At 40.7% G+C, this 18,077-nt stretch overlaps 1 protein-coding gene across 2 annotated transcripts in view; it reads right to left on the reverse strand.

Annotated features, from left to right (window-relative positions):
* LOC122067282 overlaps positions 1-18,077 on the reverse strand; it is a 132,809-nt gene that overhangs the window by 95,709 nt on the left and 19,023 nt on the right. For both annotated transcript variants that reach the window (XM_042631115.1, XM_042631116.1), the window contains exons 3-7: positions 17,427-17,479; positions 17,190-17,227; positions 8,374-8,464; positions 7,627-7,732; positions 7,450-7,520 (exon numbers count right to left, since the gene is read on the reverse strand). In XM_042631115.1, coding sequence (XP_042487049.1) covers positions 7,450-7,520; positions 7,627-7,732; positions 8,374-8,464; positions 17,190-17,227; positions 17,427-17,479 — 359 coding nt within the window. The remainder of the gene's footprint in view (positions 1-7,449; positions 7,521-7,626; positions 7,733-8,373; positions 8,465-17,189; positions 17,228-17,426; positions 17,480-18,077) is intronic.

Genomic DNA, 18,077 nt, shown 5'->3' on the forward strand with positions numbered 1-18,077 from the left:
CCAGAGAACCCAAAATCGGCCATTCAGGCTATGAAAATAATTAGTGATATGAGACCAAGACGGGACGATGAAGGAGATGATACACTGGGCATTCTCTTCAAGAACTCTGGTTTCAAGGAGGCAGCAAAGATTAGAAAGGGAGGAACGGATGCGGGTTCTAATGTCAACTTGCTTCGATGAGGAGTTTAGTCCTCGAACATTCCAAATGGTCTAAGGGGTCATTGGGAACAAGGAGAAGAGGGCAACAATTGCTCCGAAGAGCGGGGGGAATAGGGGCCGAAGAAGAGATTCGGAGGGAGGACCTACTAGTGTATCCAATGACAAGAGAGGTAACAGGGATAGGGTTGACTTTGGGTCTGGTGGTGGATTTGGAAGAGGAGGGGATGGTTTTCTTCTTCTTCATTGATGGTTTCAGCAAGGGAGGGTGGTCAGGGGAATTGGTTTCAGCTAAAACAGGGGTAAGGGTAACGAAGGGCAAGTGTGGGTAGTTTGGTTATGGTCAATAGTAATACAGGTATTGGCCGAGACCAAAACAGTGCCAAATGGAACCTCCGGGATAGCATCTGAAGTAGCCAAGACAGCTAGAGGAGCTGGGGCCGTTGAGGCAGCCAAAATCTAATAGGAGAAAGGAGGATACAAGGGGGGGCTAGGCATGGGGAATGGTGTCAACTTGGAGGTTCCAAAAGGCAATGATATGTCTGTTCTTGTGGGAACTGGGAACAGGCTTGAGGGGAAGGGATTGGATTTTGGAGGTTACATCAAAGGAGATGGCTTTCCAAATCTTATCAAGAGAGCCGGATTTGGATGACCACCTGCGGATGTTTCTCTCCATCTAGATATGGTTGATAACAGCAGAGAAGGCCAATTTTCCAACAATGTCACAGATATAGGATCCAGAGAAGGTCATGTCAATCCAAATAAACCACTAAATATTAGTTAATTAATGTTGATGTATGTTTTGAGATGCATTATTTATTTGTTTTACTATCATATTATGTCTTGTTCTAGCAATGAAGCACGTAAATTCTCCAGAACAGTTAGACGGTTGCTACCAAACAAGGGTGCAACTCTAAAACACTGTCATATTCTAATATTTTTGCAAATTGAAGTTCTAAGCATGTTTATTAACCTTAAAAAAAGCTACCCACCATGTTTCAGGTTATAATATGGCCGTTTGACCACCGGAACAGTCAACCGAGCAAAAAAAAATACACTAACCAATTGCCAGAGGATAAAATTTCAGCCACACGTGAAAACTTGGATAAACCCGAATTGTATATGTTCCTGGCACTTATAGTGTGGTATAAAATTCCTATGGGGTGCCAAGGGTCAAGCCAAATATAGGTGTTTTCCCTATTGCCTACTTGAGAGGATTCTTCTTGGATATGATCTTCCAGGCCAACTTGATTATACCTGCCAGATTAGCATCCTTGATCCTTCTCAAGCTTAAGCCCCCCTCGACTTTGGGAAGGTAGATAGCAGCCCAACTGATGGAGCGAAGAAATCTGGAGCATTCTATTCCTTTCCACAGGAAGGAGGCAAAAATGGATTCCAACTTGGACATAATGGATACCAACAACCCATAGATACCTTACCAGTAAATATAAGAAGCTTGGAGAACATATCTGATGAGCTCAAGCCGACCCGCATGGGATAAGAGCTTTTCTTACCAAAGTTAAAGCCGCTTTCTGATGCGATCAAGCATAGGAGTGCAATGATGGGTAGAGAGCCTAGCTGGAATAAGAGAGAGCCCAAGATACTTCACTGGAAGGGTCCCAATACGGAATCTAGATTACTCAAGGAGGAAAGCTTTGGCAGTGTCAAAGATACCTGCCAAAAAGATAAGAGATTTTGTAGGGTTAATATGGAGACCCAACATAGTTGCAAATTGAGACAAACATAACATGATGCTTTCAAGGGAGGGAGGATCGGCTTTGGAGAAGATCATCAAGTCATCAGCAAAGGCAAGATCAGTAAGGTTAATGGCCTTACACTTGGGGATGGCAGATATGTGGTTCTAGTCAGTTGCCACTTGTAAGCTTCTAGAAAGGACTTCCATGGCAAGGCAAAATATGTACGGGGAGAGAGGACATCCCTGTCTTATACCCACAGAAGAAGGGAAGTAACCAGCCGGACTTCCATTCACCAAAACTGAGAAATGAGGGGAGCCAACGCAGTGGTAAATTCAATTCGTGAAAACTGGAGGGAATCCCATGCTTTGAAAGACCAAGATAATGTAATCTCATCTCAGAGAATCAAAGGCCTTGCAGATGTCTATCTTCATGAGAGCTGTAGGGGGATGGGATTTTCTATCAAACCCTCGAACAATTTCATGACAGAGGAGGATGGAATCTCCAATGCTTCTCCCAGGGATAAAAGTCGATTGATAGTTGCTAACAAGGGAGTCAACCACAAGCTTGATTCTATTTACCAGAATTTTAGCTATGAACTTGTAGAGGAGGTTGCAAAGGGAGATTGGTCTGAAATCTTTCATAGCATCGGCTCCTTCTTTCTTTGGTACAAGGCAAAGGAATGTGTGACTAATCCCTCTGATTTGGCTAGGGTTGGAGAAGAAGCTCTTAACTGTTTTGATCATGTGCTCTTTAATGAGCTCCCAGAAGGGCGAAAAAAATTCCCATACTGAACCCATCAGGACCCGGGGCTTTGCTTGCCTTATGAGAGAAGATGGCAATAGTAATCTCATCCTCAGTGGGGATGGCCATAAGAGAGGTAGACAAGTTCGCTAGAATGAACTTATTTAGGAGACCATCTGGAAAGGAGGTGGGAGGAGTAGGATCCTTTATGAATAGGTTCTTGAAATAGTTTACAGCCACATCTTTGATCTCCTCCACTTTGTGAACCTGATTACCCTCAGAGTTAGTCAGCTTGGTGATAGAGTTAAGGTTGTTCCTAGCCTTTACTGATCTGTGGAAGGAGGCAGTGTTGAAGCCACCAAGTTCCAACCAATTAATCCTGGATTTTTGTCTCACGAAGCTCTCCTCTTGGGCAAGAAGGGTGAAGAGATTGGCTGCCTCAACCTTTTCTTCATCAGCTAGAGTGTAGTTAAGGGGATCAGACTGCAGCTGAATCTGGATGGAAGTGAGCTTATTCCTGCAATCAATAACATGAGAAGAAATATTCCTGAAGGAGTTAGTATTCCAAGCTTTGAGGGTAGCTTTGACATTCTTCAGTTTTTTGGCCATGGCTAAGAGAGGGGTGGAGAAGGCATGGACAGGCTTTAACCAAGCTTCCTTGACGATGGTGGGAAAGTCAGGGAGGGAGATCCACATGTCATAGAATTTGAAGGGTTTTGGACCAAAAGAAGTATATAGTTGGATTAAGAGGGAGATGGGCCTATGGTCTGAGGTGTCAGAGGCTTCAAAGGAGGCATAAGAGGAAGGAAAGGCCGTGAGCCATACTTTATTAATAAGTGTTACAATCCCAGATACCTGTGATCAAACCAGAGAAAGAGGAAGAGAAAGAGAAAGAGAAGAAGAAAAGAAGAGACAAGAAGAAGAGAGAGAGGCGAGATCGAGATACTCTCAAGAGAGGGGAATAACCTGCGATCAGACCAGAATAGTCCGCAGCAAGCTAGACCCTAATATTTATATATTAGAAACAAATAAACAGGTACAAAAATACCCTTAAACATCTAGTCAGCCCTAATACAGAGATAGGGATCGATAGGACATAATTGCCTCCATCGCCCCTGTCGCTGATTGAGCTAACATCTCAATCTTAATAATAAGCATTCTGTCTAATTTGCAGGCAATGCGGGTCTGGCCCAATCTTTTATTATTCTAGGTATATTTCAATCCAGACCATCTAAGGTCAACAAAAGCCATGTCCAGAGTATCTCCTCCCTACTTCTCATGGTTAAATCTGATCACATTAAAGTCCCCACATATCCCCCATGGTTGGGAGTCGATTTGGCTGGCAATTAGTCTAAGGTCATTCCAGAGGTTGTCACAGTCAGCTACCCTGTTGGAAGCATAAATAGATGTGAGGAAAAATTTGGAGCTGCAGGCAATGTCTGAGATGGAAAGGTGAAGGTATTAGGAGGAGGAAATAGGGGTGGCACTGAGTTTAGTACTGTCCCACAGAAAGCAAATGTGACCATTGGGGTGAGAGGAATGGTTGGACAAAAAATACCAGCCAAGAGAAATGGAGGAAATGATTTTGGACAGGTTGGGCTCTTTGACATGGGTTTCCAGGAGGCAACAAAAGGAGAGCCTGAGCTCTTTAATAAGGTGACGCACAGCCGTATGTTTGGAAGGGCAATTGAGGCTCTTGGAGTTCCATACGAAGCCTTGAGACATCAGTTACACAAGGGAGAGGGCTGCAAATGGTCCCAGGAGGCGGAACCAGTAGAGTCTACATTAGGCCGGGACCTACTTCATCTCTGATATGCCCGGGGAACACTGGTGGGAGGCAGGGACAGGGTGAGTTGGGAGCCATGGCGCAAGGAAGACTTGGTAGCTAGTTTTCACTTGGTCTTTTTGAGAGAACACATCGGTTTAATTCTTTCAGATGTGGAGGGGCTATCGGGTGAAGCAGATGAAATGCTTTTGTGGGTCAAAGAAAGGTCCAAATTTGAGTCCGAATTGCAATGGATAAGGGTCAAAGAATGAGGAGAAGGGTTTTGGGCTTGGGAAGAGGGTGGGGGCCCAGAATGGCTGGTCGAAACTAAGGTTTTGGGGATGGGCTGGTCCAGAATGTCCGGCCCAGAAGATTGGTCTAAGGGTTTAGGCCCAATAACATTCACAATAGGAAGCCCACTATAGTTCTCTGAGAGGAACGAAGATGTGCTGTCAGAGGCACGTGCTTCATCCACGATGATAAGAGGGGAATCAACTAGCGCCTTCGAAAAAGGAGTTGAGATGCATCTAGAAGATGTCACCATTGGTTCCGTCGCTGGAGAGGGAGACTTTGAGGCACGAGAACCCGAGGACGAGAGGTCTCCATCAGGGTCCGCGGTACTGATGTCAGAGTCGGATGTGCTGCCGTCGAATGTCGAGCCAGAGGAATCAGCTGAAGAATTACAAGAGGAAGGTCTTGGATGTCACCATCAGCAGAACCGACAAGCAAAGTTCGAGCTTCGATGCTGTCAGCGTCTTCTCCCAGGGGGGCAAATCGGTTTTGTCAAACATGTAAAGGCATCTCTTTGTCCAGGGGTCCTCTGACGGAGGATGCCTGGGAAATCCCAACTTGTTTTGGGAGGATGTTTCGTCGGTTTCGTCCTCTGCCGCTCGCCGAAGGACGAAGAGATGGACGGCAACCTCTTTCAGACATTAAGGACCTATCACAGAGGTTAACGGGACAAGAAGGGTCAATCTGCAAGTCACCAATGGGATCTCTAGTAGCTGACTTCAAGGAGCAAGAGGCAGTGTTGTGGCCAAAGACTATGCATTCCAAGCATTGGAGGGGCTTCCAGTCGTAGTGAACAGATTGCTGGAAGGAAAATTCGTCCCTGTCTTGAATGGAGATGAAGGTTGGAAGATCATCCGTAGCAGATACCTCCACGCAAATTCTTGCAAAGGCAAGACGGTCTTTACTTTTGGTTCAAGCATCAGAGCAAATGGGTTTTCCCAAGACAAGACCAACAGTACTGAGACCGTCGGAGCACCAGAAGTGCAAAGGAATCCCAGCAGGGTGACCCAAAGGGGGATGGTAGAGAGGTCAGCCTTATCGAGAAGCATGTGCCGGTGCCAAGACCTCAAGAGATTGGTGACCTGCCAACAAACCAGGGGCCTCCCTTCAGGCAAATCAACCTATCTTGATCCTCCGAGAAACAGAATAGGAAAAAGCCATGGTCAAGGAGGAAGGAATCAATCGTGCCCACCGGTCTCCATTGTTTCATGAGGGACAATGGCCCAACCAGCATTCATTTGCAATCCTGTGGTGAAATTGAAACTGCTCGACCTCGAAAATTAAATTATGTGTAGGCAGCACTGTCTGTCATACCATTGACTATCTATCTATTCATTAATTCAGCAGCAAGATATGGCAAAGCCAACAATCAAGTGCTCCAATATAGCTAAAGGCACCTATTTGACTGCACTGCCACGTCAAAGCATGCTAATGCGTCTAGTAATAGGTTTGTGAGCTGCTCTATGAGCACCACTCGCTTCTTTACGTTTAGATACTGTACTGCAGAATAAGCTGCAAGGTCGTACCCCGATGCATGAGGCTTCCGCATCTGCAAGGTCTGGGGGCGAGAACTACGCAGAATAAGCTACAAGATGATTTATTAAAGATGATCAAAAGTACTAGGGCATACCCTGGACCATCATCGGTGATAGGAACCTATATTCACTGGGAGATATGTGCCAGAATACAGAGAAATTTGGTAGGTCCACATCACTACATCAGGATACTGCACCATTATAGGTGGGAACCTGGTAAGCTAGAGAAGTAAATAAGTAATATGTGGTAGCCAGATCTAGGGCAGAGGCAGAGGCAGAGTTTAGAGCCATGGCACAGGGAGTATGTGGCCTCCTATGGTTGAAGAGACTAGTTCAAGAATTGGGGTCTGAAACTGAGGGTTCCATGCAGTTGTACTGTGACAACAATGCTATCATTAGCAAGATCATTATACGAAACATGTTGAAGTTGATTCGCACTAATCAAGGAAAAAATTAACTCTGGTTACATTCAACATGTCAAATTGAACAAACTTATTGACCGTCCCTGGATCATATGACTGTTATGACTGAAAATTCACAAGTATTTTTGTCGAGCATTCTCAAATCAAATTGGATTCATAAGAACTTGGACTCATAGAAGAATTGCAAAAATAAGGCTCGAAGAAAAGTGACATCAAATAAGGCTGGAAGAAGAAATTACTCTTTCTTATCTGAAAACTTAAATAAGAAAGTTTATTAGCAAAAAACAAAACTAAACAAAATTTGAAGCACTCCACTGTATATAAATAAAACAATACAAATATAAAATTACCATTAACCCCCAAATTACAGAAAAACTAACCCAAATGAGGACTATACAAGACTTCTTAAGCTCATCCTCCCATCACATGAAGGCCTAACACCCTGTTGGATTTTTTCCTCCTTGTCAACAATATATGGCACAAGACAAAATGCTAATCATGACAACAATGCTACCTATAAGACAATGTTTTTCCAACATTTTTCTTACTCTTTTGACATAATGATTTTGATCACGGGGAACACACCGAGGAATTAAGATTTCATTAAGGAATTATTTCACAATTAGATTTAGCCAACTGTAACTACTGGAAAAGTAACTATAATAAAGATAATAACAGTATAAAACCGATCTCAAAATATAAAATTTTCCTACCAGCTAGGTTAAATAGATTTCACATAATGATTATTCTGCCACAATGACATGGCCATAAACAAAATTTTCATGCTATGAGCAAAATAAACACAACAAGAAAACCTTGATCTACTACAACCTATTCCATACCTTACAGAGGGAAGAAAGTCTCCAAGAGCAAAAACCAACCCAAACACCACAACAGCTACCCCTACTCCAACCTATTCCATGATCAAGTTCCAATCAGTGTTCCCGTGTACACATGAAGAGTATTCCAGAACTACAAATTTATAACATTTCTCAGCCTAGGAGAGATGGAGCACTTACCTTCGTACCAAATCCAATTGTACTCTTCTCTGACTCAATGGGAGCATCATAGTCAATTGCTGCATATTGTTTGATTTCCTCTGATTTTTTCTGCCCGATTGCAGACCTGAGAATAATTGAAAGAGATTCAAGGCCAAGAGACCAATCTCAAATTTAATGCTAAAAAAAAGGGGGGGGGAGCTTGGACTAGTACCATTGACAAAATGAATATAATTGGGCATATAAACACAAAAGTACATGCTAAGACATTTTGAAGAATTTTAGGATAGGCAAAGACATCCTTGGCACTTATACCGAAATCGTGCTAAAGTTCTTAGATGGATCTCCATTGTGAAGGAGTTAAAAAGTGTACAGATTCATATGCCAGAAATCTCCAACATGCTCCTAATAAGGGCGGTAATTAGAGTTGACATGCGACATACTTAAATTTCAAAATGAAAAGGGCTGCAATCCAATGCAAGCCCCACTTTTGCTGGGTCCAGGGAGGGATGGATTGGAGACGGTCCAAAACTATGGCATTTTTGTGCGAAGTGGCTGCTGACAGACTTGAACCACATATCTTCACACTGGCAGCCCAAGTGTTTACCACAACACCAAGCAATTTCCCTAGTTGAATTTATAATATGGTATGGAGAGCCAGAAAAGAGTTTTGGTAGTCCCTTTTACCTCTCTCATCCACTGCTTATATTAATCCAGAATAAATAAATAAAAAATAGATTTATAACATAAACAATATTTTAGAGGCACCTTCTAACTGATTCCAATCGTTCCTCAAATTGACGATCTAAGACAATATTGCTTGACCTTCCATCTGATTGACTACTTAACCCAGGTGCCACTACAAGGAAAAGCTGTTGTGGTAAGAGTGGCTACTAAGACTCAGTATGCTTTAAAAAATGAATCAATTGAAAGATCAATAAAAGTAGAAACTTCTTCAAAACCCAGACTAGTGATAAGAGAAGTTGACAATCATAGCAGTTGATGAAATAAAATTACATTAGGAAAAGCATGTGGCTACAGATACAATCAATAACTCCATGTTTTAGTAGTTCCAAGTACATGATTTTCATAAACTTTGAATCACAGAATAACTGCAGCCAGTGTGTATTCTAGACCAGCGATTGGATTCAAGTCCTGAAGAATTCTGCAACTCCGTGCAGATAAACAATAGAAGGAAGCACTTTATTCAAGGATTTAAGTATCAGTATCGAGTATCATATTGGAGTGGTCATTTTAAGAGATGTATTGTATTGTATCGTATTGGATAGATGCAAGATACGCATGGAAATGGTCAAGAAATGCATGGATGTGCTTATGATACACAAAATACGGTTTGAAGAAAACATCTCATTAAGCAAATGCAAATACACACACACACACACACACACACACACACATATATATATATAACAGACTGATGCAAGGATTTGAGTCATTTTACCTAATCTTGTGACGCATAACCAAAAAAAAGTAAGAGAGTTTTGAGCACCTCAAAAAAAAAAAAAAAGGATCTGCAACTTTATCACTTTTTCGCCCAAATCTGTTTCAATCTATGATTTGAGCATAGAAAATCCCCAAAACTTGTTGAAATGGTGAAGATATTAGGGTTGTTTTTCATATTAGATGATTTCTTCCAACTCATATCGAAAAGAATTAACAAGTTTCCAAGGCCTTTGGTTGCTCTCAGTTTCACATCACTACAGTTTCTGTTTGCAGGTTTGAATGAAGTGTATCAAGTGTAAACCCGTATTGGTCCCGCATCAGACTGTATCAACCTTACCAGACGATACAATTTTTTTTGGAAAATAAGTATCACATCGATACCCAGTTAACCACCAATACCGATACATGTTGGCCGATACTCAAAACCATGGCTTTATTTACCTCAAAGCAATAAAAGATGCAAGGAGAGGCTTTGGGAGGGGTGCAGTGAAACAGATAGTACAACAAAATTTTGTCTTGATCAATTTTAAGAAGCAAAGTACAAATGTGGAAGTTGAAACTATGTTTTGAAGGTTCTTGCAATGTAATCATAATGTCAAGGCAGTTATACCCATACAGAGAATATGAAGAATATGTCTCAAGTACATTTAGGATTCTTCGACCTATTGTTGTACCCTGCATAAGTTACAGAGGTTCAGGGAACCAGTTCAATCCAAAGGAACATTGCTCCTCAGATGGTAACAACCCAAAATTTCATAATAAAGAACTCAGCTCTCCATTTAATCTTTTCTCATCTGAAGGTTGTAGCCCTGTATTCTCTTGACATCCAACAAAGCACCCATGAACTGATGGTTCATAACTTTACTAGATTAACCCATGACTTGGGAAAAGTTAGCTAATGGGTGCCACAATTGAATTTTCCAAATTGTCCAAAGCATAATAAAGATCCATTAGAATAATTTGGGTGTTCAGATCCATTAAAAGAATTAGGATCATTAAGTCTATGCTTAGGCCCATGGAATAAAAATTCCAATGAGTTGGTAATTCTTCATTTAGTGAAGGTTTGATTTTGATGATGAGTTGTGGTTTAGACTACCAAAAATATGGGGAGCTTTTAGTTAGAAATAAGTACTAAGTTTAGAGATGAGGGAAGAAGATGGAAGAGAGGAAGGAAGAACAAGAGAAGATGAGAGAAGGAGAAGAGGAAGTGAAAGCAAAATGTGAATAAGCTTGTTGCTCATCTCACCTATATTAGATTCAAATAATGTTTTAGGGAATTACATATTCCTCCCTAAGGGAGGTGAAAGAGAAATAAGAGAAATAAAAGAAATTACACATAAGGACAACTTAACATAAGATAGTTCCTAATGTACCCCTAATACATATATTCTAATACTCCCCCTCAAGCTGGAGAATAAATGTCATACATTCCCAGCTTGCATAAGAGGGTACTGAACTGGTGACGAATGAGTCCTTCGATGAAGATGTCTGCCAATTGATCACCTATCCTCACAAAAGTTGTGCAGATATTACCGGAATCAATCTTCTCCTTGATGAAATGCTGGTCTACTTCGATGTGCTTTGTTCACTAGGTTGTGAGCAATGCTTATTGCTTCTTTGTTGTCACAATAGAGTCTCATAGGTCCTTCAGTGTCATACCCCCAACTCGAGAACCAACTAACGCAGCCAAGTGAGCTCACAAACAGCATAGTCATTGCTCCGTACTCAGCCTCTGCATTGGATATAGCTACAACCGGTTGTTTCTTACTTCTCCATGTGACCAGGTTACCACCTACGAATGTGCAATAACCAAATGTAGATCTCCTATCAGAAATGGATCCAGCCCAATCAGCATTGGAATAGCCTTCTACCCTCAAGTGATTGTTCTTGGCATACAAAAGTGTTTTTTTCCTAGAGAGTACTTCAAGTATTTAAGGATACGGTACACAGCATCCAAGTGCCAACTCTTGGGTGCAGGCATAAACTGGCTCACAACTCCCACTATATAAGAAATGTCTAGGCGAGTCAGAGACAGATAACTCAGCTTCCCCACTAGCCTCTGGTATTTCCCTGCATCAACAAGGGAAGGGCCACAATCCTCTCCTAGCTTATGATCCTGCTCAATAGGAGAATTTGTCGGTTCACAACCTAGCACTCTTGTTTCCTTCAACAGATCTAGAACAAATTTTCTCTGGCATATATTGATTCCTTTCTTAGACCTTGACACTTCAATACCCAAGAAATATTTCAAATGTCCTAGATCCTTAATCTCAAACTTTTTAGCCAAATATGGTTTTAGCCTAGTTATCTCCTCATTATCATCTCCAGTTATCACAATATCATCAACATACACTGTCAGTGCTATGATGGTGCCATTGCCTCTTCGGGTAAATAATGTGTGGTCTGCTTGACTCTAGGAATATCTATTTTTCAAACTGGCCTGTCTGAACCTCTTAAACCAAGCCTTTGGTGACTACTTCAGACCATAAAGTGCTTTCTTTAATAGACACCTTACCATCGGCTGTCGAAAACTTGAAGCCAGGAGGGGGCTGCATATACACTTCCTCCTCTAAATCTCCATGCATGTAACTGATATAAGGGCCAATATCTATTTGCTGCCACAGATAAAATAACTCTTATAAAGTCATACATCTGACTGTACCCTTTGGCCACCAATCTTGCCTTGTACCTCTCAATGCCACCATCTGATCGGTACTTAATCGTATAGACCCATCTACATCCAACTGGGATTCTCCCCCTGGGAAGGTCAACCAGTTTCCAGGTACAGTTCTTCTCAAGAGCTATCATTTCCTATGACATGACTTGTTTCCACTTAGGGTCTGACATAGCCTCAGTAACAGTTTTGGGAATGGAAGCAGAAGAAAGAATAGCTGTAAAAACACCTGTAGGAGAGAGCATCATAGGAAACAAATTGGGCTATAGAATTAGTACAAGCTCTCTTACCTTTACGAACAGCAATAGGAAGATCCAATTCCAAATGAGGAGAGAAGATGTTACCTAACTAAGGAAGGGGAAGCTCGGGATGTGGATCCAAAGAGGACTCTTGGCAAGTCTTCTTTATCCGTCTTGTGTATACAATAACAGGTGCCTTATCTGTACAAGGTTCATCTACAGTAGCAACATCATCTACCTATTTATGTTTACCAATATCAAAGGAAAAATGAGTAAGAGGCAATAGGGTAAGAAACGGAATGGCATCAGCAGCCTTTTCACTTTCATTTCCATTCTCCCCCAGAAGAGGATGCTGATGAGGGGCAAAGTAAGGGGCAGACTCAAGAAATGTGACATCTTTGGAAAGAAATCGCCTACGAGATGAAGAGTGATAACACTTGTAGCCTTTAGTGGTGGAAGAATACCCAAGGAAGAGGCATTTAAGAACCTTGGATCGAGTTTGGGGCTAGAGGATTTGTTAACATACACATAACAAACACAACCAAACACCTTGGGAGGAAGAGTGAAAGCAAAAGACTGAGGAGATAAGAGTGCAATTGGGTTTTGAGACCCAAGAATTTTGGTAGGCATGCAATTGATAAGGAAAGCCGTAGCAAGAACAACTTCAGACCAAAAAGTTTTAGGAACATGCATACCAGATAAAAGACTTCTACCAACTTTTAACAAATGGCGATTTTTCCTCTCAACTACCCCATTCTATTCGGGTGTATCAACATAAGCAAGCTGATGGATAATACCATTATCAGTAAAAAAGTCTTGTAAACCAACATACATGTACTCCCCCCTTTATCAGACTGGACAATTTTGATCCTGGTTTCAAACTGGGTATAGACCATTTTATAAAATTCTTTTAAAGCATCATAAACATCACTCTTATGCTTCAAAAGAATGGTCAAAGTACAAGAAAAATCATCAACAAAAGAAACAAAATAACGATGGCCAAAGAGGGAGGTAGTGGGACAAGGTCCTCAAACATCAGTATGCACAATGTGAAAAGGAACAACAAATCTATTACCATGATAATGATAAGATGAACGACAATGATTAACAAAAGTACATGGTTCACAATAAAATATATAAGGAGAAAAAGATGTAAACAAGTGAGATAATTGTTCTCTTATAGCAACAAAAGAGGGATGTCCCAAATGTTGATGCCAAAGCAACACAAAGTCTAAAGAGCTAGCATCACTACGGCCACATGCATAGGACTATGGTGTAGTCAAAAAAGGTAACTGCGGCTCAAGACGGTATAAGCCACCCTCCTCACGTCCACAGCCAATAATCCTCTTCGTCCCCAGATCCTGAAAAAGGCAATGAGAAGGAAAAAATCTGATACAACAATTCAAGGTTTTAGTTAAAGTGCTCACAGACAATAGGTTCAAGGTAAGATTAGGAACATAGTGAACAGAAGCAAGTGAAACAAAAGAGGTAATGGGGATACTACCTTTACCAGAGATAGAGGAGACAGTACCATCAGCTACCCGGATCTTATCCTTACTAGAGCAAATGGAGTAGGAGTCATAGTAATGGGATGTACCAGTCATGTGGTCAGTGGCAGTCAATGATCCACGATGGAGCTATGGAAGGTGCAGAGGTGGTAACATGCATAGCAAAAGCTGAGACATCCTATGAGGTAGACGGGCTATCAAACTGAGACATGAACCGGTGAAGCACTGCAATATCATCCCTAGAGAAGTAGTTGGTATCTGCCTATGCGAGGTCTCTAGTGTCAGTCTTTGTCATAGTAGCATGGATTATAGCCCCTCCTCTGCGACCACCACATGTGCCAGTAGATCCAACACATGTACTAGGACAGCCATGAAGGACCCAGCACCTTTCGAGTGTGACCAGGTTTCCCACAATAATCACACTATCGTCTATCTCTGTCATCTCCAAAGGATGTCCCTTGACCTCGGCCGCCTTCATGCCATTCTCTGTGAGTAGTGGAGGAAAGAGCAGAGCGCTCAAGTGAAGGTGTAGAATCCATGGCACCTCTCCTGGTCTCCTCACTCAGGAGGTAGCTACACACCTCATCAAGTGTAGGTAGGGGTGACCAGCCCAAGATCTGAATTTGGATCTACTCATATTCTGAATTCAGCCCACTTGGAAGAATCAGAACACGCTATTTTTCAAGAGATCTATAGACCTTGGCTTCATCATCAAGATTGGTCAAATGAAGATCTTGGTAATGATCATACTCCTCCCAGAGTCCAATAAAAGTATTATAGTAGTCAGAAATGGACTTAGTTCCCGACTTCATAGAGAGAGCCTGCTGAAGAAGCTGGCTGACCTTCACAGAGTCACCTACCCTGTCATAGGTCCTAAAGACACTATCCCAAATATCCTTAGTAGTTTCCTTCCTTATAGATCTCCTACCTATCTCAGGTTTGATGGAGAAAAGTAGCCAAGTTGTGACAGTGGAGTTTGCAGTTTCCCATTTCTGGTACACTGGGTCTGCGACAGCGGGAGCCCTGATAGCCCCAATAATATACCTTATCTTTCCTCTACTGCGCAGGGATAGCTTCACAGAATGTGACCAATCTAAGTAGTTGGTACTATGTTGTACATAGTTGCCTAGGTGACAGCCGCCTTGTTGCACTGCATGTCGCCTTGTGTTTTAGCACTTAGTTATGCCAAATTTACTTAAGATATTATTCATAAATAAGCAAATACCCCCTATTTGAATCCAATAAAAATAGTTTAAAAATCAAATTCCAAAAGGATAAAAAGTCAACTCCCCAGTCCAAGAACAAAAACTGGATTTTGGTTATAGGGACAATTTTTAACTTTTAAAGCTGGGGTTTTTCTCAATTATGAAAATTTTATAAATTCTATCATGTTAAAACATTGCTAAAAACCAAAAGTCCGGTAAAATAATATTTTGTTTTGATATTCATAAAATTACTTTCATTCAAGCGATTTTAACAGTATTCACGCACTTAAAAATAAGTTTGACTGAAGCATAACTTTGTCATTGCAACTCAGATTTAAGTAATCTTAGACTTGTTAGAAAGTTGGTTTTATGTTATAACTAATACAAAAAGTCTCATGTAAAAATAAAATCATTTGACCAGTCAAACTTATAATAGAATAAAAGCATTTCTCTAAATGTTGATTTTTTATAACTTAATGACTTAATGTTAATTTTTATGATTTGATGTGGTTAAATGTTGATTTTTAATGACTTGATGTGGCTTAATATTGATTTTTTATGATACAAGGTATATATAACTTACTAAATAATGTTAGAAAATAGGAAAAATAAAAAATAACACTTGTTCGCCTTAAGGCAGTCTCCTTATCGCCTAAGCGCTTAGACAACCCTCCACCGCCTTGGTTCGCCTTGGCGCCGTGGCAACTATGGTACTATCCAACTTCACAAGAGAAATATGGGTGTTCAGATTGTCAAAGACAATCGAACTGGGGTTGGTACTACTCGACCCACCCAATGTAGCTTCCAGATGTTCCATGAGATCAGATAATGTAATGATTCCCCTAAAAAACAATCCAAGGGGGAACACCAGCCCCAAAAAAGCCTTCTTCTCGGAACTCCAAAAAAACAAGAAGCTAGCAAACCATACACACTTGATGCAAAGTCAATAAAAAAACACTTTAACTAAGGAGCTTCATCCAACATCCACACACAAGCATCATACGAGAGAAAACATCTAGCAAACACAACCAACACGTACTCGACCATCCATTTCAGACTATATAAGCTGAAAAACCAGAAACTGGCGATACCTGGCAGCAAATAGGAAATGGGGTAGTGCTCCAACAGCACAACAAATCAGGAAGCGAGGCTTGGGGAGTCAAATATAGACCCCTGGGTGATTCTTTTGAGCTATTCCACACTCCCAACCCAGCATGGATGAGAAAGAAAAAAGAAGTCGAACCAGAAACAGGCGGTAGTGCTGTGGTGGGCTTCTCCTCTCCGTGTGAGCTCCAATCAGTGTTTGTAGCCTTCAAATCTCCTTCCAAGTGCCTTCAACATGTTTCTACGACTCCATTAGGCTTTCTTGTATACTTTCTTACATAGTATAGCCTCTTATGGACCCCTCTTTCTTTTAGGGTTCCAAGAGAGACTTAAAGAATGGAACAAGGAAGATTAGTCGACTCTCAAACCTTTGTACAGCTTTGATACCAAGTTAGAAATAAGAAGTACTAAGGTTAGAGATGAGGGAAGAAGATGGAAGAGAGGAAGGAAGAAGAAGGAGAGAAGATGAGAGAAGGAGAAGAGGAAGTGAGTAGCAAAACATGAATAAGCTTGTTTCTCATCTCATCTATATTAGATTCAAATAATGTTTTTGGGAAGTACATATTCCTCCCTAAGGGAGTTGAAAGAGAAATAAGAGAAATAAAAAAAATTTCATATAAGGACAACTTAACATAAGACAGTTCCTAATGTACCCCTAATACATATATTCTAACACTTTTATTTCTAATGGGATGTGGGAATTGGATTGGAAGGGAAAGCAGGAAGTTCCTGTGCTGCAGACAAAAATCTATGTGATACGACAATAAATAGATTGGCCTGGCTGTTGGGACACCAAATGTCCAAACGCAAAACACAGCCTCAATCAATAGAATGCCTACCTGGTTACAGGTTCAGCCAAGTGCTTAATTATCATTTGGATGATTTAGGTTACATACATTATCATAATTCAATATCACATACTGAATCACTTTATGATATAGAATATGGTACTTCCTGCACATATGCAGTACAGTATGATCAACGTAAAAGGTCAAAGAGAATAGGCTTAAGCATCCCACATGGTGAGAATGACTAAGTGCTAGCCAAGCTACTGGCTTGCTACCCAAAAAAAAAATGTTTTGATAGTTAAATTATAGATATTTCATTGAGATAAAGAATATAATACAACCAGAAAAACAAACAGGCAGAACTCAACAGAAGGGAAATCAACAAAGAAAGAGAAAAATTAAGTAATCCTCATTGACCCTTGGATATATTGAGCTGGACTTTCCTATGATTGCAGAAAATGTCTATCAAAGGGAGTATCCCTTCAGCTTCTAATGTGATTTCCAAACCTATGCCATAATCAAGAGGGGGATAAATATACACAAAAAAATGATGATCTTAATTAAGTAAAAAGTAGGAAGGAAGAAAATATATATTCACTTACGACTAGGTATTGTCCCAGATTGTTTGGATGTTGATTTTCTGCACCAATAGACAACAATGCATATTCGAGGATAACGAAGTCAAATTTAAATAAATGAAAAAGATATATCAATAAAATATAATAGACCAATAAATTCTTAACTGCTACATTTACTCGCTTTTGAGTAAAGAGAGTACATAGAGAAGAATAACTTTGAATTAAGAACTTAACGTGATTAAATAAGTTTCAATTATATACCTTGGTTGTGATGCAATACCCATTTCCTCACTTGGGGCCTTCATTTTGTTAATCTGTGGAATCATAAAAAAAGCAATAAATTCTCATAACCTTCAGGCTTCACGTTCGAAAAAGATAAAAAGACCCACTGGAATGCAGTATATGGAAAATCCAAACCTAATCTGTACACCAACAGTAAATGTATACCAAACAAATAAATTTAGTTGTCAAGGCATCACCTAGGTGTCCAGGAGCAATCCGAGGGCCAAAGCATGTTTTCACCTTATTGGATGTAGGAAAGGAGACTGCCTTGGTCACCTGGGCTTCGCCTTGGACACCTTGGTCTGCCTAGTGAGCTGAGCAAACACCTTATTGTTTAGTCTACCTTTTTATTTTTTATATTATATGAAATTGATTCTTATTCTAACTTTCATATTGGTTTGTGTGCAGGATTATGAAGCACATGTGGTACATGAAATCAAGTAAAAGGAAGAACGAAAAGAGGGAGAAAAACTCCTCGTGGGTATGGTATCAGCTCCTGAATGCCAAACCCATTGCCTTAGAGCCATTTCTACATCCATCGGAGATGATTTTTCTACTTTCCTCTAGCTCAATAATTGGCATTCCTCCAGTGTTCTCTCGAATCTTGGTCCTAGAGCTGTCTACTCCTCC

The sequence above is a fragment of the Macadamia integrifolia genome, unplaced genomic scaffold (genome assembly GCF_013358625.1).
Source record: "Macadamia integrifolia cultivar HAES 741 unplaced genomic scaffold, SCU_Mint_v3 scaffold281, whole genome shotgun sequence".
Classification (NCBI taxonomy): Eukaryota; Viridiplantae; Streptophyta; class Magnoliopsida; order Proteales; family Proteaceae; genus Macadamia; species Macadamia integrifolia.